This window comes from Nicotiana sylvestris, chromosome 5, assembly GCF_000393655.2.
Source record: "Nicotiana sylvestris chromosome 5, ASM39365v2, whole genome shotgun sequence".
Lineage (NCBI taxonomy): Eukaryota > Viridiplantae > Streptophyta > Magnoliopsida > Solanales > Solanaceae > Nicotiana > Nicotiana sylvestris.
Window position 1 is genome coordinate 6,039,752 of NC_091061.1, and position 25,817 is coordinate 6,065,568.

Here is a 25,817-nt window from a genome sequence, read left to right on the forward strand (position 1 = left end):
AACCTAAAGTGGGCGATGATTTTCATTGGCGATTTCGTATAAATGCTATTGAAAGTACTCTCTTCTTCTGTCATTTCTGGTGGGGTAAAAAACAAAGAGCGTTTGAAGTTTTTAATAGGCATTTGGTTAAATATTGTTCAGGTGATTTTCCTACTCATTTTTGTTACTGGAAAGTACAAGCAGATGGTTTTTACCTTGGTGAAACACTAAGTCAACTACAGAAATGGTATGATTGGTCGTATTAATATTCGAATGTGTAAGAGTATAATATCAATATTGATGTCTTTTTTTTTTAAAAAAAATTAGGTGTTAGTTTATGTTTGGCGTAATGGCTTCCTGACCACTTAAACTTGTATCAGTTTGTAAAGCCGATACATGAACTTATATTTTTCCCATTTGAACACTTCAAATTGACGGAATGAATACTAATAAACACTTTCTGCTGAGCGTGTTCGTCAATCGCGCTGACATGAATGTCATGTCACATGTTTGGTCTTTATTATATGACATGTGGATTTGTAGGTCCTATATTATTAAAAAAAATGACGTTACAAATTAGTAATATTATCATCTCCAAACATAAAAAAAAAAGGATCAGAAATTTTTCCTCCAATAAGCCATTAGTAGCCAAAGCTTGCAAAGCCATCTGTGCTTCACTCAACTGAAGGCCAGCCTTGCTGGCAACATCCCCAACATCCATTAACATTTTTTCACACAGATCTGGATAAATTGCATTCTAGAGAGAGTGATTACCGAATGAAAGAGTCAGAGGAAGAAGAAGAATCAGTGAAGTTAGGAGTAGAGGTGTAAATTCCTTCGCTACTGCCGTGGACAACAAATGCATTGCCTTTGCTCACGAATTTCTCACCATTGTAGTCATTCACCGAAGCTTCTGTGAAATGGAGCAAATCTAACCACTAGGATTACTCCTGAAGCTCCAGCTGACTTCAACCACTGCATTTAACCCTATCAGAAAATAAAAAAATTTACAGGATGGGAATGAGAGTTTGCTTGGGAAGATGAGAGAGGTGGGAGGAGAGGGGAAAAGAGCAGGGAAGAGAGAAATATTTTTTTCTTTTCCTTTTTCTTTCTTATTTATATTATTTTCTATTTTAAATATTTTTTTTAATAGAAATAAAACTACTCACGCGCTTTGGCAGCGTGATTTGCACACAATTTAGTCATGTCAGCTGTGCCACTTCCATATAGGCTTGGTCAATGGTCAAATGTGTTTATTAATATTCACTCCGTCAAGTTGAAGTGTTCAAATGAGAAAAATAAAAGTTCATATATCGGCTTTATAAACCGATACAAGTTTAAGTGGCCAGGAAACCATTACGCCTTTATGTTTAGATCAAACGCTTATTATCATACCACACCTGATTGGGGGGGGGGGCAAGTGCACATATAGCCATTTTCAGGGATGTTATTTAGAGATTAGTCAGTATTTATTTTGTCCTGAAATTTTAACTAAAAATCTTAACTTCATAACATTTTTATCCTGAAAATTTGAACTGAAAAACTAAAATTCAGGACGCACTGACTAATTTCTAAATACAGCCCGATAAAGTGGCTAATTGATGTCATTTCTACCCTGATTGGGTCCTCCCAAGATAAAGTCCGTCCTTTCTGAAGATTTTCTAATAGTAAAGAAAAAGAAATATTTACAAATTGCATCAGTTCAATGGTAGCTTTAACAATAAATGAAGTAAAAGAAGATAATCAAAATGAGGGTTAAAGATTTATAGTCTGTTGAAATTTTTTGTGTTATATAGAAGTTTGATATATATATTTAACGTTTTAAAATTAAAATATCGATATCTAATTTAATCGAACAAAAAATGAAGAGAAAAGGAGATTGATGATGAATCACTTTTTGGTTACAAAAATAAATGATATGTAGTAACTCTAGTGCAATAAAGTAAAAAATGAATGATATAAAAGCTTTTTCTCAACTAATGATCTTATCTCAAATTTTAAAAAGGCAAAAACCATTTTAATATGATATTCGTATGCTCATTTTAATATTTATTTGAGGGTCTATTTTGTTTTTCTAATTGCATGGCGAAGTTTGACTTTTATTTTTTTTGTCGTAGAGCAATTAAGATAAATATCATGAAATGAAAATATGTTCAAAAAATTATTCCTTTAATAAAAATAAATAAGGGGGAGTGTTATAAATATATTATATTATGGATGTTCATTTAGTACTCCGTTGTAAATAATCTTCCTGAAGAAGCTTATCCATATGGGACTCTACCGTAAATATGTTTATCTATTTAGTACTCTATTGGAAATAAGCTTCCTGAAGAAGCTTATCACTTCGGTACCCGGTTATGGATAAACATTACCCTAGGTAAAAGATTATCCATACCGGGTATAATAAGCTTATCCATTCAGTACTCCGTTATGGATAAATATTGCTCTCAGTAGAAGATTATCCATATCTGGTACATTAGCAGCTTACACAACAGCTTACACATCAGCTTGTAGTAGCAGCTTACACAGCAGCTTGTAGTAGCAGCTTACACATCAGCTTCCTTTCTTCTATAAATAGAAGAGATTTCAGTTCATTATGTACATCAGTTTGAGTTCGAATAATATATCAGTTTCTCTCTATACTTGTCTTTACTTTACAGTCTTTATTTTACAACACGTTATCAGCACGAGACTCTGACATCTCGAGCAAATACTTTGAAAGTATTAGAGGTAAGAACTTTCTTTTCCTAAATAATGTCAAATCTTTCTAAACTTGAATTTGTAGCCCTGGATATATCGGGCAAAAGCTACATGTCTTGGGTGCTTGATGCTGAAATTCATCTTGATGCGATGGGTCTGGCAGACACCATCAAGGATAAAAATCAGGCATCAAACCAAGACCGTGCCAAAACAATGATATTCCTACGCCATTACCTTGATGAGGGCCTGAAAATGGAATATCTCACTATTAAAGATCCAGTCATACTGTGGAATAATTTGAAAGATAGATATGACCACCTGAAGATGGTCGTTCTTCCACAGGCACGTTATGATTGGACTCATCTAAGGCTACAAGATTTTAAATCTATCAGTGAGTATAATTCTGCTATGTTCAGAATTATTTCCCAATTAAAATTATGTGGTGATAATATTACTGATCATGATATGTTGGAGAAAACTTTCACCACTTTTCATGCCTCGAATATGCTCCTGCAGCAGCAATATCGAGAGATGGGATTTAAAAAGTATTCTGAACTTATCTCACATCTTCTTATAGCAGAGCAACATAATGGGCTATTAATGAAAAATCATGAAAGCCGACCTATTGGTTCTTGTCCATTCCCTGAAGTGAATGAGACGAACTTCCACCAAGCTAAACGTGGAAGAGGTCGTGGCCCCAGTCGTGGTCATGGCCGTGGTCGGGGAAGAAACCCCAATCATGGTAATAATAATGCACCAAAGAAGCCTCCTCACCACCAGCAGTGGAAAAGGAAGGAACAAAAGCATGAAGCGGTGCAAGCGCCAAATGCAGAAAATGCATGCTATAGATGTGGAGGAAAAGGGCACTGGTCACGTACTTGTCGTACGCCAAAGCACCTGGTTGAGCTTTATCAAGCCTCCCTGAAGAAGACAGAGAAAAATGCTGAAGCAAATTTTATTTCTGAAGATAATTTAGACTTCATGCATTTGGATGTAGCTGATTACTTTGCACTCCCAGAAGGAGAAACAAGTCATGTAATCGGTAGTGAATCTGTAGAAATGTAAATATTTTAATTTTTGTTGTTTGTAATAGATAGTATGGTTATGTAATTGTTGTACATAAATAAAAGTTATGCTTTGATAATGATGTTTACTATAATATATTTTATTTATGTTATTTTGAAGAATATGGATAACCCTCAAATTATGTTTGGATCAAAGACAAATCATGAAGATATTTGTGTTATTGATAGTGGAACAACTCATGCCATATTCAACGATCAGAAATACTTTTCTTATTTGCATAAGGAAAAAGCAAATGTTTCAACAATTTCTGGTAATATAAGTTTGATTGAAGGCTCCGGAAGAGCCATAATATTTCTGTCTAAGGGAACAAAACTTATTATAGACAATGCATTGTTCTCCTCCAAGTCCCGAAGAAACTTGTTGAGTTTTATAGATATCCGCCGAAATGGGTATCATGTAGAGACAATAGATGAAATGAACAGGGAATATCTTTGTATTACAAAGAATATTTCTGGCCAGAAATGCATTGTAGAAAAGTTACCAACTTTATCTTCTGGCTTATACTATTCAAAAATTAGTACAATTGAAGCACACTCTATCGTAAACCAGAAGTTTACGGATTCAAATACTTTTGTGCTTTGGCATGGCCGTTTGGGCCATCCCGGATCAATAATGATGAGACGAATTACTGAAAATTCGAGTGGGCATCCATTAAAGAACTTGAAGATTCTTACAAATGACGAATTTTCTTGTGATGCTTGTTATCAAGGAAAAATGATCACTAGACCATCACCAATGAAGGTTGGTATTGAATCCCCTGCCTTTTTAGAGCGTATACATGGGGATATATGTGGACCTATTCACCCACCAAGTGGGTTGTTTAGATATTTTATGGTCCTAATAGATGCATCTTCAAGATGGTCTCATGTGTGCCTACTATCATCTCGCAACCTGGCGTTTGCAAAGCTATTAGCCCAAATAATTCGATTAAGGGCACAATTCCCAGATTATCCTATAAAGGCTATTCGCCTTGATAATGCTGGAGAATTCTCATCTCAAGCTTTTGATGATTATTGTTTATCCGTTGGGATAAAAGTTGAACATCCTGTAGCTTATGTTCATACTCAAAATGGCCTTGCAGAGTCATTTATTAAACGCTTGCAATTGATAGCAAGACCACTACTTATGAAAACAAAATTGCCCACCACTGCTTGGGGCCATGCTATCTTGCATGCAATATCACTTATCCGTCTCAGACCGACACATTATAATAAATATTCTCCGTCACAATTAGTTTTTGGTCATGAACCAAATATTGCCCATCTACAAATTTTCGGATGTGCTGTATATGTGCCAGTAGCACCACCACAACGTAGTAAGATGAGACCACAAAGAAGGATGAGAATATATGCTGGTTTGAATAACCCTCTATTATTCGCTATCTTGAACCATTAACATGAGATTTATTTACTGCTCGATTTGCAGATTGTCGGTTTGATGAAACAAATTTTCCACAATTAGGGGGAGAGAAAAAGGAAATCAAAAGAGAAATTGTGTGAAAAATTTCATCATTATCTCACTTTGATCCCCGTACCCCTATATGTAATCAGGAGGTCCAGAAGATCATCCATTTACAGAATATAGCAAATCAAATGCCAGCCGCATTTACTGATTTGAAAAGGATAACTAAGTCACATATCCCAGCAGAGAATGTGTCTATCCGAATTGATGTCCTAGTAGGACCATCTACTAGCATGAGAGATAGTGAACCTAAAGCACGCCTGAAGCGTGGTAGGCCTTTGGGTTCTAAGGATCGAAATCTTCGAAAAAGAAAATCGACAAATGATCAAAACGATAATATGAAGGGTTCTCCTGAAGAGACCCAAAATTTGATTAGTTCTGAGATTCCTGAAGAAATTAATGAACCCGAAGCTCATGTGAGTGAGGAACTTTTAATAAGTTCGATCGGTGATGGGATTAATTTAAATCGATCTGAAATAGTGGTGGATAATATTTTTGCATATAATGTTGCACTTAATATTATGCAAGATAGTGAGGATCTTGAACCTCGATCTGTCGAAGAATGTCGACAAAGATCTGATTGGCCAAAATGGCAAGAGGCAATTCAATCGGAATTGAAGTCACTTGCTAAAAGAGAGGTCTTTGGACCAGTAGTCCAAACACCTGCTGGTATAAAACCAGTTGGTCATAAATGGGTTTTTGTGCGAAAAAGGAATGATAAAAATGAAGTTGAAAGATACAAAGCTCGCCTTGTTGCACAAGGATTCTCACAACGACCTGGAGTCGATTTTGATGAAACATATTCACCTGTTATGGATGCCATAACATTTCGATATCTCATCAGTTTAGCACTACATGAAAAGCTTGAAATACATCTAATGGATGTAGTTACAGCTTATCTGTACGGTTCACTTGATAATGAAATTTATATGAAAATCCCTGAAGGATTTAAAATGCCTGAAGCAAAATCTCAGGAAATGTATTCAATCAGATTACAAAGATCTTTGTACGGTTTAAAGCAATCTGGGCGCATGTGGTATAATCGCCTTAGTGAATATTTGCTGAAAGAAGGTTACATAAATGATGTTATTTGTCCATGTATTTTTATAAAGAAAATGGCATCAGAATTTGTTATACTTGCTGTTTATGTTGATGACATAAATCTTGTTGGAACTCCAGAAGAGCTCCAAAAGGCAATTGAATATCTTAAGAAAGAATTTGAGATGAAAGATCTTGGAAAGACAAAACTTTGTCTTGGTCTGCAAATTGAATATTTAGCAGATGGGATCTTTATCCATCAATCTGCCTATACAGAAAGGGTCTTAAAATGCTTTTACATGGACAAAGCGCACCCATTGAGTACACCAATGGTTGTTCGATCACTTGAAGTGAATAAGGATTTGTTCCGACCTCCAGAAGAGGACGAGGAACTCCTTGGTCCCGAAGTACCCTATCTCAGTGCAATTGGTGCACTAATGTATCTTGCTAATGCTACAAGGCCTGACATAGCATTTTCTGTTAATTTACTAGCAAGATATAGTTCTTCTCCTACACGGAGACATTGGAACGGGATTAAGCATATATTGCGATATTTAAAGGGAACTCTTGATATGGGTTTGTTTTATGCTAACAAAGATAGTGCAGACCTTGTTGGTTATGCAGATGCAGGTTATTTATCTGATCCCCATAAAGCTCGATCTCAAACCGGCTACGTATTTACATATGGAGGTACTATCATATCATGGCGCTCCACAAAGCAATCTATTGTTGCTACTTCTTCAAATCACGCTGAGATAATAGCTATTCATGAAGCAAGTAGGGAATGCGTATGGTTGAGATCAATAATTCATTTTATTCGAGAAAAATGTGGTTTGGAATGTGAGAAAAGACCCACAATTTTATACGAAGACAATGCTGCATGCATAGCCCAATTGAAGGGAGGATTTATAAAAGGAGATAGAACGAAGCACATTTCACCAAAATTATTCTACACACACGATCTTCAGAAAAGTGGTGACATTGATGTGCAACAAATCCGTTCAAGTAATAATCCAGCAGATTTATTCACTAAATCTTTGCCAACTTCAACTTTTGAGAAGATGGTATACAAGATTGGAATGCGGAGACTCAAATATTTGAAACAAGGTTTTCATCAGGGGGAGTAAAATACGCGATGCACTCTTTTTCCCTTACTAAGGTTTTTTCCCATGGGGTTTTCCTTATAAGGTTTTTAATGAGCCACCTAGAAATGCGTCTTACTAAATATGTGTACTCTTTTTCCTTCACTGGGATTTTTCCCACGTGGTTTTTCCTAGTAAGGTTTTAATGAGGCACATTATCTTTTAATGAACATCCAAGGGGGAGTGTTATAAATATATTATATTATGGATGTTCATTTAGTACTCCGTTGTAAATAATCTTCCTGAAGAAGCTTATCCATATGAGACTCCACCGTAAATATGTTTATCTATTTAGTACTCTATTGGAAATAAGCTTCCTGAAGAAGCTTATCACTTCGGTACCCAGTCATGGATAAACATTACCCTAGGTAGAAGATTATCCATACCGGATATAATAAGCTTATCCATTCAGTACTCCGTTATGGATAAATATTGCTCTCAGTAGAAGATTATCCATATCTGGTACAGTAGCAACTTACACAGCAGCTTGTAGCAGCTTACACAACAGCTTGTAGCAGCTTACACAGCAGCTTGTAGTAGCAGCTTACACAACAGCTTCCTTTCTTCTATAAATAGAAGAGATTTCAGTTTATTATGTACATCAGTTTGAGTTCGAATAATATATCAGTTTCTCTCTATACTTGTCTTTACTTTACGGTTTTTATTTTATAACATTAACTACATAGAACCTCAAAGTCAGTCTCCACTTATCCAAGTGTTAATCTATTTTCAGAGTACAAATTTGCCTGCTCTTAATCCCTAATCGTCCCTTAATCAAGCTTACTAATCCACTGTTATTGTCTAATGGAGGTTAGTGAAGTTCAGATTTTTTTGTTTTGTATTTTATATTTTATATTATTGTGGTGTCTTGGCCAGCTTGTTCACCGTGTGTGTATGTCCTGCTCCACATGTATCTGATAATTAGATGGGTTTAATCCTTGAGATTTAACCTAAACACACTGTATAGTCGAAATTATAAGTTCTTAATTTAATATTAGATAAAGTTTTAGTTGTTCTTTTCCACACAAAGATATATGCGAGGTGAATTCAGGAAATAAATTTTGTGGATTCGGGATGTCACTGAACCCACTAAGTTACTTGATTCAGAATTTAGTATTTGTATATAATGCCAAAATTATTGAATTCGACTAAACGCACACCTTATGCATCCGCTCATGTCGATTCTTACGCCAATTTGGTTCATTATTTGATTTGGTTCAATTTTTTTTATTTAATTTTTCTACATCTTATTTAAAATCAAATACACTTGTATTTAGATTTTGAATGGAGTAACATTTAACTTTTCCTTCCTCATATTAGTGCAATGAACAAGAGAAAGGAAATACAACTTATTAATTCCAAATACCAAATAAACTTTCTTATAGCATCTTTATTACATAATCATAACAATTCTGATTACAAAATCTCAATCAACTGTTACATTAATGAATTGTATAATCCAACATTAAATCCTAAGCATCTTAGTCAAATGCACTTAGTGAGAGATCTAAAAACAAGAAATCACAAAACTTATATAAATATGGAAATTAGTAGGTAAAACTGGTGTTTAATTTTCTCTTTGCTTCTTATCAGATCCCATTCCAAGAGTATTCTTCACACCATCAATTGCACCTTGAGCCATGTGTATCATTTGCTCTCCAGTCTGACGAAAATAAAAAAAAATAAAAATAAATAAACTAATGAGAAACCTACTATTACAAACTAAATATGTTAAAAATATTTATATACATTTATAATGTACGGAATTTTTTGCACTATCAGTATACCTTAATTTGTTATAGTAAGGTGACCTGCTTTATTTTACAAGTTACTAATCCCAATTTTATGAATGTTGATCGTCTATAAGGATTAATTAAAGTTATACACAGTGACAATATAGAAGCTTTCGCACCATCTTTGTAATTTAACATGTTAAAACAAGTTATTTGCCATTTATTCTAGGTTAACACTCAACAGCAACAACAATAACAACAACAACGACCCAGTATAATCCCACAAGTGGGGTCTGGGGAGGGTAATATGTACGCATGCCTTACCCCTACCCCGAAGGATAAAGAGGCTGTTTCCAGGAGACCCTCGGCTCAAAAAAGCAACAGGAGCCGATATATTAGTACCATAAAAATGCATAATAAAATAACAGCAATATAAGAGATATGAAATACAGAATACGAAATACGAAATAGATGGCTGGTATAGTAAAACTAGCAGGTAAAGCCCTGCATCAATAGACGACCAATGACATTCTTAGTCTAACTCCTAACTGGCTAGTCTCACTCTATTGTGCTGTAGAAATATTCACAAGTTTCCCCTAACCTACAACCTTAATGCTCGACCTCCATAATTCCCTGTCAAGGGCCATGTCCTCAGTAATCCTAAGTCGCGTCATGTCCTGTCTGATCACCTCTCCCCAATACTTCTTAGGTCGTCCTCTACCTCTCCGCGTGCCCACTACAGCCAGTCGCTCACACCTCCTCACCGGTGCATCAGTGCTCCTCCTCTGAATGTGCCCGAACCATCTGAGTCTTACTTCCCGCATCTTGTCCTCCATGGGGGCCACACCCACCTTCTCTCGAATATCTTCATTCCTAATCTTATCCATCCTTGTATGCCCGCACATCCACCTCAACATCCTCATCTCTGCTACTTTCATTTTTTGGATGTGTGAGTTCTTTACCGGCCAACACTCAGTGCTTGTTAAATAAAGTTACATGCATCCTATAGCATCCGTTCGTTCTTTTTTCCCCAGATAGATGATAAGAACTTCAGCTAAGTTTGAATCCTACTAAGATGTCCACTAGAAATCAGAAATTATTAAAGTGCAATTACCTTTAAAATGACCTAATTGGTATATAAAAATTAAAACTCTTTTAAAAAATAAGCAAACAATTGAATATAAAAACAAACAGAGTTACCTGCTGAAGAAATCCAGAATTTTGGTCCTTGTTTTGTTCAGCTGTCTCACTAGCTCTTTGTGTAGCATTTTCAGCTTTGTCTACAGCAGAATTTGCTATACTCTTGCCTGAATCTACCCACTGCTCTGTGTTGGCCTTTTAATAGGTGAAAATAAATAAATACATTTTTTATCTCTAAAAATAAAAATAAATAAATAACTGAATATCAACAATTAATTGTATTTTGAATAAAGGGAGTACAAAAAATTTGTCCCATGACTTTGATCTAGTGATAAGAGCAGGGCAGCCTGGTGCACAAAGTATTTTGCGTTCACGCAGGATTTGCGAAAGGGCCGCACTCTAAGAGGTGTAATGTAGACAATCTATCTTAATGCAAGCATTAATGCCAGCTTTACAGTTCGAACCCGTGACTTATAGGTCACATGAAGACAACTTTACCGTTGCTCTATGGCTCCCCTTCGATCTAGTGGTAAGAGCGCGACACGTAATGTGTGGGTTGGACGCACATTTTGGGTTCGGATCTAGTTGCAGACAAAAACCTGATGTTTAAATGGAGAAAGATCAAGGAACAAATTCATTATCCATCGAGTTTCGAACCCACCGACGCTAAGTGATTTTTCCTTCAAAACAAGAAGAAAAAAGAGAGAGAGTACAATTCTTTTTTACCTGAGCTTGGCCATGGGATTCACCAGCATTGTATTGAGCACTTGCCATTTTTATTTTTATTTTACCTTAAAAGTACTTATATGGTAATTTTGAAATTTATACTTAACTTGGTTTTTAATATTATGAAAACTTGTATGAGGATGAGATCTATAAATAGAAAGGTTACCGATTTAGTTGATTGATAAAGCATGTGTTGCTGCTTCTGATTCTCCTTCATATGGATATATTTGTTAAGCCTTCCACAGAATATGTTTATCCATGCAAAAAGTTTTTTTTTTTTTTTGTTAATAAATTATCAGATTTCTCTTTTTCTTTGATTTCTCTTATTTTAATGATAAAATAAACCCTATATACCAAAAGGCTGATTTTATATTGGGTTTGATTTGGTGTATATATTTGACAAACCAACATAGTTAATGTGATCTTATTTTAGGTAAATCTTATCGGGGACGGCTTGACATAATATGGGGCGTAAGGCGAAAATAAAAACGAGGCCTTAATTTTTTTTTAATTTTTTCATTCTTATAATTTATCGAAATCTAAAGAAGTTATAATCAGTTTTAATTATTGTCAATGTCTAACCAATTTATTTAATCTCTCTTGTGTTATTCTGTTGAACTTTATTGATTTAGTTTTGAATTTTTTTTTCAACCGAGGCAACTGATATAAAAATTATTAACGGTAATTGAATTAACACTTTTACCTGATTGAGTTTGCTAAATAGAGTATTCTTTTTCTTATACAGTTTCTCTTAGAACTTTTAATTTTAAACATAAGTTGAGACAAATAATATTGTAGTAACTATTTTGTTTCAAGAATCATTCAATGTTAAGGACGAACTTAATAGTTACTTATCAAAGTAGCTTGAAAAATATCTACAAAGGCGCTCAAAGAATTTAAAAAAAATATTTTAAACTAACATTGTAAGAAAATCGATTTAGGTTGGGACCAATTAAAGACAGGAAACAACCAGTAATTAACTACAATGTAAGATGTGTAAAACTTTTAGCTATAACTATTTTAACCAAATGATTTTAAAATTCTATTAATAGTGCATAATTATTAAATATTATATATATTATTTATAGATTTTGGGGCCTAAGTATTTTGAGGGCCTAAGGCCATTGCCTTAGTGGCCTAATATCGCAAATACCCCTAATCAACCAATATATATATACTGCAATTATAATTTTATCTACCATAAATTTTATTTTTAAAGAGTAAAAATATCGATCTAACATTCCAATTTTAGATCTTTATGTTTTCAGAATCCTTAGTGGTATTGACTCTTACCAACTATTTTTCTTTTTCTTTCTCACACATGTATATTCTTAAATATTTTCTTAGTTGTTTTAAGATAATTGGGTATATTTTTAATATTATCCAAAATTTGATAATAAAAAAATATTATTTCAGCAGGAAAGTAGTTCGAATATAATATAAAAATATATTATTGTGGAGATATTTTTTTTCTCAATTCCAATGATTTATGTAGTCCATTTAATATTACTTTTAAATTTTTGATATTGGACATTATGGAGTGGTTGTGTATTACCAATACGGAGGATTCTTATGAAATTAATTTTATTAAATCTTCATACATATTATTAATAAGAATTTAATAGACAAAATTTTATTAATTTTAAAATCTTAAGTATTAAAAAAGTCTAACATAAAAGATATTATAGTCCAAAAAATAAGTTATTACGGTTATGTCCTTTCCCAAATAGTTATCTTGTTTAATATTTTAGGGCTATTTTAGTCTATCATTTTTGTATTCATACTTTTATAATATAATATAGGCTCTCCTTTTTCTAAATGGAATTGGACAATATAATGCATTCTCAAATCAAATCAATAGTAGGACAATATAAAACGTTTTCAAATTAAATTAGTAATAGGAATATTTAAGAAGTATATCCTAAAAGTAATAGAATTACATGGCTAAAAATACGTCTATATTCTGAAAGTAATTATAGCAATAGGAAACCTAACGTATTCTTAGAGATATTAGGTTTACATGCTAACATGTAGTATTATATGTCTATATCTAAAAATAATTATACTAACATGCTTCCTAAAGTTAATCATGCAGGATTCCTAACGTGTAGTATTATGTCCTAAAACTAATAGAATTATAAGAATTATGTCTGGAATTCCGGTTATGTCCTTTTATTGTGAGTTATTATAATTAATATTATAAGATTATTTTTGTAAACCAGCATTGTATTTCACGTGCCATGCACGTGTAGCCCCAACTACTATTGTTAATTTTATATGTAAAAGATAATAAACTTTTAACGCAATACATAATTTAAACTATTAATATTTCTGTTGGTGTAAACTTTCATAAATAAAATTTTTGCCTTTAAAATATCACTTTTTTACCCTTTAAAAAAATTATGTTGGATAAAATTATCATTTAATTATTTTTATAATATTAGGATTTTGAAATCAATGAAATTTTTTTATATTAAATATTTCTTCATTTGAATTGTGTAGGAAATCCTAATATATAGGACTTGTCAATCAATTAAAAATTTATCTTATATACATTTTCCCCCTGTTTGAACTATATAACATAACTATCTTCATATTAGTTTTCCTAATATTTATAACTTTTGAAATCAATTAAAATTTTGTAAATTTACTCTTAGAACTTTCTTAGGACCATGCAGAATCAACAAAGATTTTGTCCGCCTGGATTTTCATAAAAGATTTAATCACTGCAATATGTACCACACAAAAAATATATAATGTCTAATTTGTAACAGATTCTAGCGGATAGATAAAAGGCTTTGCTAAAAGACATTATTTGCGACATAATGTCTAATGTCGTAAATATGAAAATAATTAGTAGTATACTTTAAGTTTAAGATACATACACTATGTACGTTTTTGTCCTATGTGCAAGACCTACCTCTAAATATGTGTGACGACCCGGCCAGTCGTCTCATGAGTCACCGCTACGTTTCCCCATTTCTGTTTCTTATTGCTTTGTTTCGGTTCTATGTGTGATCGGATTGGTTGGCTTAGGTTCGGAAATGCTTTGGTAAGGTTTGAGATACTTAGTCTCTTTTGAGGAAGCTTAAGCTGGAAAAGTCAACCGGATGTTGACTTATATGTTAAAGGGCTCGGATGTGAGTTCCGATGGTTTGGATAGCGTCGGAAGGTGATTTGGGACTTAGGAACGTGATCGGAATGTGTTTTGGAGGTCTGGAGTGGATTTAGGCTTGAATTGGCGAAATTGGAATTTTGACGTTTTTCGGTTGATATGTGAGATTTTGATATATGGGTCGGAATGAAATTTCGGGAGTTGTAGTAGGTCCGTTGTATCATTTGGAATGCGTGTGCAAAATTTTAGGTCATTCGGGCGTGGTTTGGTATACTTTTTTATCAAAAACGTAATTCGGAAGATTTTGGAACCTTAGGCTTGAATCCGATGTGTTTTGGTTGATTCGATGTTGTTTGAGGTATTTGAAGATTGGTATAAGTTTGGATGGTGGTATGTGACTTGTTTGTGCTTTTGGTTGAGGTCCCAGGGACCTCGGGGTGATTTCGGATGGTTGGGGAAAGTTTGGAAGTTGGATATAGCAGCTGAAGCTAAGTCTGCTGTCATAACTGCATATGCGGTTGGGAAGGCGCAGGTGCGACCCCTGCAGATGCGGAAGACCAGTTGCAGAAGCAGACGGAGCCAAGGAAGGCAGGAACCGTAGAAGCGTTTGGGGAACCGCACCTGCGATGGCACAAGTGCGGGTTATGCATCGCAGATGCAAAAAGTGAAGGGTTAAGTGATGACCGCAGAAGCGGCGCTTGGAACCGCAAAAGCGGTTGCGTAAGAGCGAGTACTGGACCGCAGGTGCGAAAAGCCTGGCCTAGAAGGTATAAGAATTCCTTCGCGATTTTTGAATTGTTCTTCACCATTTCAAGTCGGTTTTGGAGCTTTTTGGGAGATTTTAAAAAGGGATTCAAGGGGTAACGTCTGGAGGTACGATTTTTGAATCTAATAATCGATCCTATGGCATTTTCACTGATTTGACCTAAGATTAATGGAAATTAAGGGTTAAAAATTGGGGATTAGGGCTTGGTATTGGAAACCTTGACTTGAGGATTTGAGGGGCCATTTGTGGTTAGATTTTTGGACTTTTGATATGTATGAATTCTTGGGGAGATAAGGAATCTATTGATGTAAATTTTATCGAATTTCGAGACATGGGCCCGGGGGTTGGGTTTTGGTTAATTTCGGGATTTATGTTGTAAATTGATTATTTTCGTATGAGCTTCGTTCCCTTAGCATATTTTGACGATGTGATTCTGATTTTGGTTAGATTTGGAGCATCCGAAGGCCGATTCAAGAGGCATAGGCATCGCGGGCTAGAGTTTGGACCGAATAGAGGTGAGTAATGATTGTAAATGTTGTCCTAAGGGTATGAAACCCCAGATTTCATATCGTTGTGCTATATTTAGGCGACGCACACGCTAGATGACGAGCGTGGGGTCGTGCACCATTGGGGATTGCGATTTAGTCCACCCCGAATGATTGTTTTATCGCGTATTTTGATTGAAAATTGTTTGTTATCATCATGTTTTGGGTTGAATGCCATATCTGGGCCTCGTGCCAACTATTTGAACCCTTAATGGATTTTTACTGATATTTTCTCACTATTTTGATTTTTATATCTGTACTCAGTCATGCTATATTATACCGTTTTCATAACTCATCCATGTTTACTCTGTTTTAACACATTAAATGATATTTCAAATGATTTTTTGGGCTGAGCATCTTGTTTTACTGTTGCCCGAGTGGCTTATGAGATTCTGACTGAGTAAGGCCGAGGGCCTTTGTTGTGAGGATACTTTTGGATCGGGCTGCACGCCGCAACAGTGGTACACTGATTTATGATTATGAGGTCGAGGGCCTGAGATTGTACGCCACAAGGTGGCTTGATATGAGGCTGGGACCCTATTGATTATGCCATGAGATGGCTTGATATTACGCTTGGGCCATAAAGGGCCCCTCCCGGAGTCTGCACATCCCTAATGAGCGCGGGTACCCATTGTGATATGAGATATAGCTCGAGGGGCTGGTGTTGTTCCATGTTATTGCCAGAAGGGCTTATTCTGTTGACATTGTGCCCGCGGGGCGGATTTTATGTGTTTATCTTTCTAGCTGCCTTTCATTTACTTGTTTAACTGTTAAAAATGTATTTTAAAGAAGCCTATACTGAACTAAGGTGTTTTATGAGATTTCACTATTTTTTTTCACTTTACTGGTTTTACTCTGCCTCTTTATAGCATTTTGTTGTGTTTTTACGTGATTTCTTATCGCCCAGTCTTCATTTATTATTATTACTCACTGATTTGGAGTACTCACTTTACTCCCTGCACCCTGTGTGCAATTCAGGCACTTCAGGTCCTACTAGCGAGGGTCGATAGCTTCCAGCAGATTTTCAGAGTCCACTAGGTAGCTGCTCGGCGCTCGCAGCCTAGTGTTTCTCCCTTTTATCATTATTTATTTCCCTTGTACTGGATTTCTGTAATAGATTGTGTAGTCCCTTTTCCATATTTTTATACATATGTTAGATGCTCGTGACTGGTGACACCCCGATGTCGGGTTGTGTTTGGCTTTCCGCGGTTGTTATATTTCACTTTATTGTGGAATTTATCATGTTTTATGACTTAAATAGGAATTATTATCTGTCAATTTAATTGGGTGTTGTGTCGGCTTGCATTGTCTTCACGAGAGGCGCAATCACGACCGGGTCTAGGTTTAGGGTCGTGACAAGTTGGTATTAGAGCCTAGGTTACATAGGTCTCACGAGTCATGAGCAGGTTTAGTAGAGTCTCGTAGATCGGTACGGAGACGTCTGTATTTATCCTCGAGAGGCTGCAAAACCTTTAGGAAAAACTTTATATTCTTGAAATTCTTGTCGTGTGAATCTGTTGATCCGAGTACTAAACTTTTGTTATTCTATTCTCTCACAGATGGTGAGGACACGCGTTACCGGTCAGGATGGACGATCACCAGTACCACCAGCTGTGGACACTAAAGGCCGAGGACGCGATCGTGGTAGTGGTAAGGGCAAGAGTGTAACCCGCATAGCAGCTAGAGTAGCACCTGCAGATCCACCAACCGCCCCAGTTCAGAATCAGATCCCGGTTGTGGATGCTCCAACAACACCAGCACCGGCACCAGCTGTGCCCGTTGTGATTCCGGGTCTTCAGGAGGCCTTGGCTTAGATTCTATCAGTATGCACTGGCCTAGCTCAGGCGGTCTTAGTTACTATATCTGCAGCTACTTCTCAGGCCGGGGGAGGCACTCAGACTCCCGCCGCTCGCACACCCGAGCATGCAGGGACTTCAGACACTGGGGGCACATCCAGCCCAGCCGGTTGCAGCTGCTCAGGACTATGTAGCTCATGCCATGCCATAGGACGAGCAGCGGAGGTTAGAGAGGTTTGGTAGACTTCAGCCTCCGACTTTTAGTGGTGCAGAGGGCGAGGATGCCTAGGGTTTCTTGGACAAGTGCCAGCGAATTCTTCGCACAACGGGTATTCTAGAGACCAGCGGGGTCGCTTTCACTATTTTTCAGTTTTCTGGAGTTGCCTTCACTTGGTGGGAGGCTTATGAGAGGTGTAGGCCTGTTGGTGCAACACCCCTTACCTGGCAGCAGTTCTCCATTCTCTTTTTGGAGAAGTATATGCCGCAGTCTCGCAGAGAGGAGCTGCGCAGGCAGTTCGAGTGGTTTCGTCAGGGAGAGATGACTGTGACGCAGTATGAGATGAGGTTCTCAGAGTTAGCTCGTCATGCTATTTGGTTGGTTCCGACAGAAAGAGAGAGGATTAGGAGGTTTGTTGATGGCCTTATTTATCAACTTCGTATTCTCATGACCAAGGAGAGGGTGTCTGGTGCTACTTTTGAGGAGGTTGTAGACATTGATCGTGATATTGAGTCAGTTCGTTGCCAGGAGCGAGATGAGAGGAAGGCCAAGAGGCCTCGAGGATCTGGTAGTTATGGTGGTCCTCCTTTGAGAGGTCAGTTTCAGCACGACAGAGGCTGTCTATTCAAGCATGCTCAGCCAGCTCGCCAGGTTATCGTGGGGCGTTATCGGGTCATGGTTCTCACAGTTCTCATCAGGGCCAGTCATCATTTAGTGCCCTTCCAGCTCAAAGTTCGTCCCGTGCTACATCAGTTCAGGGCTCTTCTATGCCAGGTGCATCTGCTAGTCATTCCGGTGCTAGGGGTTCCCTTCAGTCCCCATCTCCAGCACTTGGGAGTTGCTATGAGTGTGGAGAGATAGGTCATATGTGGAGGCAATATCCTCATCGTCTTGCGGGTTCATCTCAGCAGAGGAGTCAGCCATCGGCTTCAGCACCAGTTACTTCACCACCACCCACCAGCCAGCTAGGGGTGGAGGTCAGTTAGCTAGGGGTCGCCTTAGAGGGGGAGGTCGATCAGGTGGCGGTCAGGCCCGTTTCTATGCATTTCCAGCTAGACCCAATGTTATTGCTTCCGATGCTGTTATTACAGGTATTGTCTCAGTCTGCCATAGATGCCTCTGTATTATTTGATCCCGGTTCCACTTATTCTTATGTATAATCATACTTTGCTCGTTATTTGGATACGCCCTGTGAGTCTCTTGTTTTACCCATTCATGTATCTACTCTGGTGGGCGATACTGTTGTTGTACACCATGTGTACCGGTCGTGTGTGGTGACTATTGGGGGTTTGGAGACTCGAGTGGATCTTTTGTTGTTATGTATGGTGGATTTTGATGTTATATTGGGCATGGATTGGCTATCTCCGTGTCGTGCTATATTGGACTGTCATGCTAGGATAGTGACATTGGCTATGCCGGGTGATTATGTTTCTAGTAGGGTAATTTCATTCTTAAAGGGGGTATGGTTGGGAAGGGTTGTCTTTCGTATTTAACCTTTGTGAGGGATGTCGAGGCAGAGACTCCCAGTATTGATTCTGTTCCATCTGTGAGGAATTTTCCCGATGTGTTTCCTGAAGACTTGCCGGGCATGTCGCCGGACATGGATATTAATTTTGGTATTGATCTGGTGCCGGGTACTCAGCCTATTTCTATTCCGCCGTATCGTATGGCACCAGTGGAGTTGAAGGAGTTAAAAGAGCAGTTTTAGGAACTCCTCGACAAGGGGTTCATTCGGCCTAGTATGTCGCTTTGGGGTGTGCCGATTCTATTTGTGAAGAAGAAGGATGGTACTGTGAGGATGTGCATTGATTATAAGCAGTTGAACAAAGTAACTGTTAAGAACAAGTATCCTTTGCCTCGAATTGATGATTTGTTTGACCAGTTTTAGGGAGCTAGAGTGTTCTCCCAGATTGATCTCCGTTCAGGTTATCACCAGTTGAAGATCAGGGACTCGGATATTCTTAAGACGGCTTTCAGGACCCGATATGATCATTATGAGTTCTTGGTGATGTCTTTTGGGCTGACCAATGCCCCAACATCATTCATGCATTTGATGAATAATATGTTTCGGCCTTATCTCGATTTGTTCGTCATATTTTTCATTGATAATATTTTGGTGTATTCGCGTAGTCAGGAGGAGCACGAGGAGTATTTGAGAGTTTTGTTGCAGAGATTGAAGGAGGAGAAGCTTTATGCAAAATTCTCCAAGTGTGAGTTTTGGCTCAGTTCAGTGGCTTTCTTGGGGCACGTAGTATCCAGAGAGGGTATTCAGGTTGATCCAAAGAAGATAGAGGCAGTTCAAGTTGGCCCAGACCGTCCTCAGCCATAGAGATTCGTAACTTTCTTAGTTTGGCAAGTTATTACCGCCGGTTTGTTCAGGGATTCTCATCTATCGCATCGCCATTGACCAAGCTGACTCAAAAGGGTGATCTATTTAGGTGGTCGGATGAGTGTGAGGAGAGCTTTTATAGCTCAAGACTGCCTTGACCACATCTCTAGTGTTAGTTTTGCCATCAACTTCAGGTTCATATACCGTGTATTGTGATGCTTCGAGAGTTGGTATTGGGTGTGTATTGAGCAGGAGGGTAGAGTTATTGCTTATGCTTCTCGTCAGTTGAATCCCCATGAAAAGAACTACCCTGTTCATGATTTGGAGTTAGATGCCATAGTCACGTGTTGAAGATTTGGAGGCATTATTTGTATGGTGTGTCTTGTGAGGTGTTTGCTGATCATCGTAGCCTCTAGCACTTGTTCAAGCAGAAGGATCTTAATTTGAGGCAGCGGAGATGGTTGGAGTTTCTAAAGGATTATGATATTACCATATTGTACCATACGGGAAAGGCCAATGTGGTGGCCGATGCTTTGAGTCGGAAGGGGGTGAGTATGGGGAGTTTGGCATATATTCCAGTTGGGGAGAGACCTCTTGCAGTTGATGTTCAGGCCTTGGCCAATCGGTTCGTGAAGTTAGATATTTCAGAGCCTAGTCGGCTATTGGCTTGTGTGATTTCTCGGTCTTTCTTATATGATCGCATCAGAGAGCGCCAATATGATGATCCCCATTTGCTTGTCCTTAAGGACAGAGTTCAGCACTATGATGCCAGAGATGTGACTATTGGTGATGATGGGGTGTTGAGGATGCAGGGCTAGATATGTATGCCCCATGTAGATGGGTTTCGGGAGTTGATTCTGGAGGAGGCCCATAACTAGCGGTATTCCATTCATCCGGGTGCCACAAAGATGTATCAGGATCTGAGACAACATTATTGGTGGAGGAGAATGAAGAAGGACATTGTGGGATTTGTGGCTCGGTGTCTCAATTGCCAGCAGGTAAAATATGAGCATCAGAGACCGGGTGGTTTACTTCAGCAGATGGATATTCCAGAGTGGAAGTGGGAGCGGATCACCATGGACTTTGTAGTTGGGCTCCCACGGACTTTGAAGAAGTTCGATGCTATTTGGGTGATTATGGATCGGCTGACTAAGTCCGCGCACTTCATTCCTGTGTGTACTACCTATTCTTCAGAGCGGTTGGCAGAGATCTATATCTGGAAGATTTTTCGTTTGCATGGTGTTCCAGTTTCCATCATTTCGGATAGGGCACTCAGTTTACTTCGCATGCAGCGAGAGTTGGGCACTCAGGTTGAGTTGAGCATAGATTTTCACCCTCAGACGGACGGACAGTCCGAGCGCACTATTCAGATATTAGAGGACATGTTATGTGCTTGTGTCATTGATTTCAGAGGGTCATGGGATCAGTTTCTACCGCTCGCAGAGTTTGCTTATAGCAACAGCTAGCAGTCGAGTATTCAGATGGCTCCATATGTGGCTTTGTATGGGAGGCAGTGTGGATCTCTAGTTGGTTGGTTTAAGCCGGGTGAGGCTAGGCTATTGGGGACAAACTTGGTGCAGGATTCTTTAAAAAAGGTGAAGGTAATTCAGGAGAGGCTTCGTACAACGCAGTCGAGACAAAAGAGTTATGCTGACAAGAAGGTTCGAGATGTGTCCTACATGGTTGGTGAAAAGGTTCTGTTGAAGGTTTCACCCATGAAGGGTGTTATGTGATTTGGGAAGAAGGATAAATTGAGTCCTCGGTTCATTGGGCCTTTTGAGGTGCTTCAGAGGATTGGGGAGGTGTCTTATGAGCTTGCCTTGCCACTCAGCTTGTCGAGTGTGCATCCGCTATTTCATGTCTCTATGCTCCAGAAACATATTGGGGATCCGTCTTATGTTTCGGATTTCAACTCGGTCCAGTTAGATGGCGATTTGACTTATGATGAGGAGCCAACAACTATTTTGGAGCATCAGGTTCGAAAGTTGAGAACAAAAGATATAGCTTCAGTGAAAGTGCAATGGAGAGGTCGGCCCGTGGAGAAGGCTACCTGGGAGACCGAGCGGGAGATGCAGAGCAGATATCCTCACCTGTTTGAGGCTTCAGGTATGTTTCTTGACTCGTTCGAGGACGGATGTTTGTTTAAGAGGGGGAGGATGTGACGACCCAGCCAGTCGTCTCATGAGTCACCGCTCTATTTCCCCATTTCTGCTTCTTATTTCTTTGTTTATCGGTTCTATGTGTGATCGGGTTGGTTGGCTTGGGTTCGGAAAGGTTTTGGTAAGGTTTGAGACACTTAATCTTTTTTGAGAAAGCTTAAGTTGGAAAAGTCAACCGGATGTTGACTTATATGTTAAAGGGCTCGGATGTGAGTTCTGATGGTTCAGATAGCTTCAGGAGGTGATTTGTGACTTAGGAACGTGATAAGAATGTGTTTTGGAGGTCCGAAGTGGATTTAGGCTTGAATTGGCGAAATTGGAATTTTGGCGTTTTCCGGTTGATAGGTGAGATTTTGATATAGGGGTCGGAATGGAATTCCGGTAGTTGTAGTAGGTCCGTTTTGTCATTTGGGATGTGTGTGCAAAATTTCAGGTCATTCGGTCGTGGTTTGGTAGACTTTTTGATCAAAAGCATAATTCGGAAGATTTTAGAACCTTAGGCTTGAATCCGATGTGTTTTGGTTGATTCGATGTTGTTTGAGGTGTTTTGAAGATTGGTATAAGTTTGGATGGTGGTATGTGACTTGTTTGTGATTTTGGTTGAGGTCCCAGGGGCCTCAGGGTGATTTTGGATGGTTGGCGGAAAGTTTGGAAGTTAGATGTAGCAGCTGAAGCTAAGTCTGCTGCCATAACTGCATCTGCGGTTGGGAGACCGCAGGTGCGACCCCCGCAGATGCGGAAGTCCAGTTGCAGAAGCGAAAGGAACCAAGGAAGGCAGGAACCGCATAAGCGGTTGGGGAACCGCACCTGCGATGGCGTAGATGCGGGTTGTGCATCGCAGATGCGAAAAGTGAAGGGTTAAGTGATGACCGCAGAAGCGACGCTTGAGACCGCAGAAGCGGTTGCGCAGGAGCGAGTACTGGACCATAGGTGCGAAAAGCCTGGGCCAGAATGTATAAAAGAATTCCTTTGCGATTTTTGAGTTGTTCTTCACCATTTCAAGTCGGTTTTGGAGCTTTTTGGGAGCTTTTTAAGAGGGATTCAAGGGTAACGTCTGGAGGTAAGATTTTTGAACCTAATAATTGATCCTATGGTATTATTTCACTGATTTGACCTAAGATTAATGAAAATTAAGGGTTAAAAATTGGGGATTAGGGCTTGGTAATGGAGACCTTGACTTGAGGATTTAAGGGGCCATTTGTAGTCGAATTTCGGGACTTTTGATATGTATGAACTCGTGGGGAGATAAGGAATCTATTAATGTAAATTTTATCGAATTTCGAGACGTGGGCCCGGGGTCGAGTTTTGGTTAATTTCGGGATTTATATTATAAATTGATTGTTTTAGCATGAGTTTCGTTCCCTTAGCATATTTTGATGCTGCGATTCTGATTTCGGTTAGATTTGGAGCATCCGGAGGCCGATTCGAGAGGCAAAGGCATCGCAGGCTAGAGTTTGGACCGGATAGAGGTGAGTAATGATTGTAAATGTTCTCCTAAGGGTATGAAACCCCGAATTTCACATCGTTGTGCTATATTGAGGTAATGCACACACTATAAGACGAGCGTGGGGTCGTGCACCGTTGGGGATTGCGACTTAATCCATACCGAATGACTGTTTTACAGCGTATTTAATTGAAAACTGTTTGTTATCATCATGTTTTTGGCTGAATGCCATATTTGGGCCTCGTGCCAACTATTTGGACCCTTAGGGGATTTTTACTGCTATTTTCTTACTGTTTTGATTTTTATATTTGTACTAAGTCATGCTATATTATACAATTTTCATAACTCAGCTATGTTTACTCTGTTTTAACACATAAATGATATTTCAAATGATATTTTGGGCTGAGCATCATGTTTTACTGTTGCCCGAATGACTTATGAGATTTTGACTTAGTAAGGCCGAGGGCCTGTGTTGTGAGGATACTTGTGGGTCGGGCTGCACGTCGCAACAGTAATGGAAGGTGATTAACTATAAGAGACAGTTTTGTTTGCTTAGGAAAAAATGGGTGTATGAGAGTTCTAGATGCTGGAATATTTTTGAAAAGAAAGAGGAGAAAGAAACGAAATAGGGAGAGGAAGAAGGATAGACTATGAAAAAGTATTTTTGTTTATGGGTCTTAGAATGTGGGTGATTTATTTTAATTTAGGTGAGTTTTAAGCTAAGCCAATTGGACGATGACACGTGAAAATTATTTAAGTTTTTTTTTTACCTAACATGGTTGTTAGTCGTAAGGGCAATTTTGAGCCAAAAAGATAACGGTGAGGGTAATTTTTGCAAAATAGGTGGATGAAGGGTATTATTGTACCAACCCCAATAGTCCAGGGACATTTTTGACCCTTTTTCGTTTACTTTATTGTGGAATTTATCATGTTTTATGACTTAATTAGGAATTATTATTTGTCAATTTAATTGGGTGTTGTGTCAGCTGGCCTTGTCTTCACGAGAGACGTCATTACGACCGGGTCTGGATTTAGAGTCGCGACAATATGAAAATAATCCATTAGCTTAATTAGTTTTGTTCAACTATATCTCCTAGGTTTTTCGTCTAACTCATTCATGATACATATTATTTCACAATTTACTTTGGAAACCTACGTATTAGTTTTAGAAAAAATGTTTACCTTACGATTTTCCCTATTCGAAGGAATACTACACATGGAAGTAAATACAGATTGTAATCAACCCAGTAGCACGGCTATTCAAACTAAGATTCTTTAAGTGGTCTCCTCTACAAACGTTATTTAGAAATCTTAATTGAACTCAAAGTCTAGATATTAGGCAAAAGTTTAGTTATTACAATTTTATCCAATATGAAATAGATATTTTAAGGCTATTTTGGTAAACCGACACTATATTCATGGTTTTATAATTATATATATTAGTTATACAATACGCGCGTTGCGCGTGTGTCCCGTCACAACAAGTATATATTTTTTAAAAATCACATAAATACTTTGTTAGCTGATTATATTTTAGTTGTAAAATAAGTTTAAGAAAAAAGTATGAGTTCCTGAAAATGATAATTATTGATTCTGTTTAGCAACTGAATAAATGAAGAATAATGGTAATAGAAGTCCTCAATCATCTTAGTCAATATTTTCAACTTAAGATTTATTCATTACAATAATTTCACAAGTTCTCGTGTTTCTTTATATTTTCATCAGGAGCACATAAACTCTCGACAATTTAAGAGTTTTTCTTTTTTGAATTTTTTTGACAAATATATATTCTTAAGTTCATTCTAAAAAACACACAAGATATTCATCTACCCGACAAATGGTCTTTTATTTTGTTCTCACAAGCAAAATGTGAATTATTCTATTTCTTTAGTTAATAAGAAATACTGCAAAAATTATAAAACAACTAAAAATATAAATAATTTTTGAGTTTTTGTCCAAACAGGCCCATGTTCAATCAAGGTTCACAATTAAGAATACCACAATAAAGATGTACTTATTGATACGTGAATATAAAATTTAATTATTAATATAAATACGTGAATGCAAAATTTAACTACTAATATAAACGTGTGAATGCAAAATTCAACTACCATAAAAAAATTGCTCAAAGAAGAACCTAAAAATTCTTAGTTTTATAGTTGCTGCTCGAACTACTCGAATAACGTAAAGTTTGATGATGAAAACATAGAATTGTCACTTCTTTTATAAAAGAAAATTGGGTATATAATTTGAAACAGGAAATGATTTATATAAAGTAAAATAATGTATAGTTTAATGATTTATCAGAAAATAAAGACTCCAAAACCAAAAAGAAAATTAGTTTTTACCTAATATTATTTGAAGAAGTAATTTGTTAAAAGTTTATAAACTAAAAAATTTCTTACGATACTTTCCTTGAAAGTGAATAAAATTTTCCTAAT

General features: G+C 37.6%; 1 protein-coding gene across 1 annotated transcript; it reads right to left on the bottom strand.

The window, feature by feature from the left end:
• Positions 1-8,739: 8,739 nt before the first annotated feature.
• On the bottom strand, positions 8,740-11,111 carry LOC104226873 (late embryogenesis abundant protein 1-like). The gene is made up of 3 exons (XM_009778964.2): positions 11,006-11,111; positions 10,340-10,474; positions 8,740-9,069 (listed from the first exon to the last, which is right to left on the bottom strand). Exons 1-3 carry the CDS (start codon positions 11,051-11,053, stop codon positions 8,974-8,976), a joined length of 279 nt encoding a protein of 92 aa, XP_009777266.1. The 5' UTR covers positions 11,054-11,111; the 3' UTR covers positions 8,740-8,973.
• Between the last annotated feature and the right edge of the window lie 14,706 nt (positions 11,112-25,817).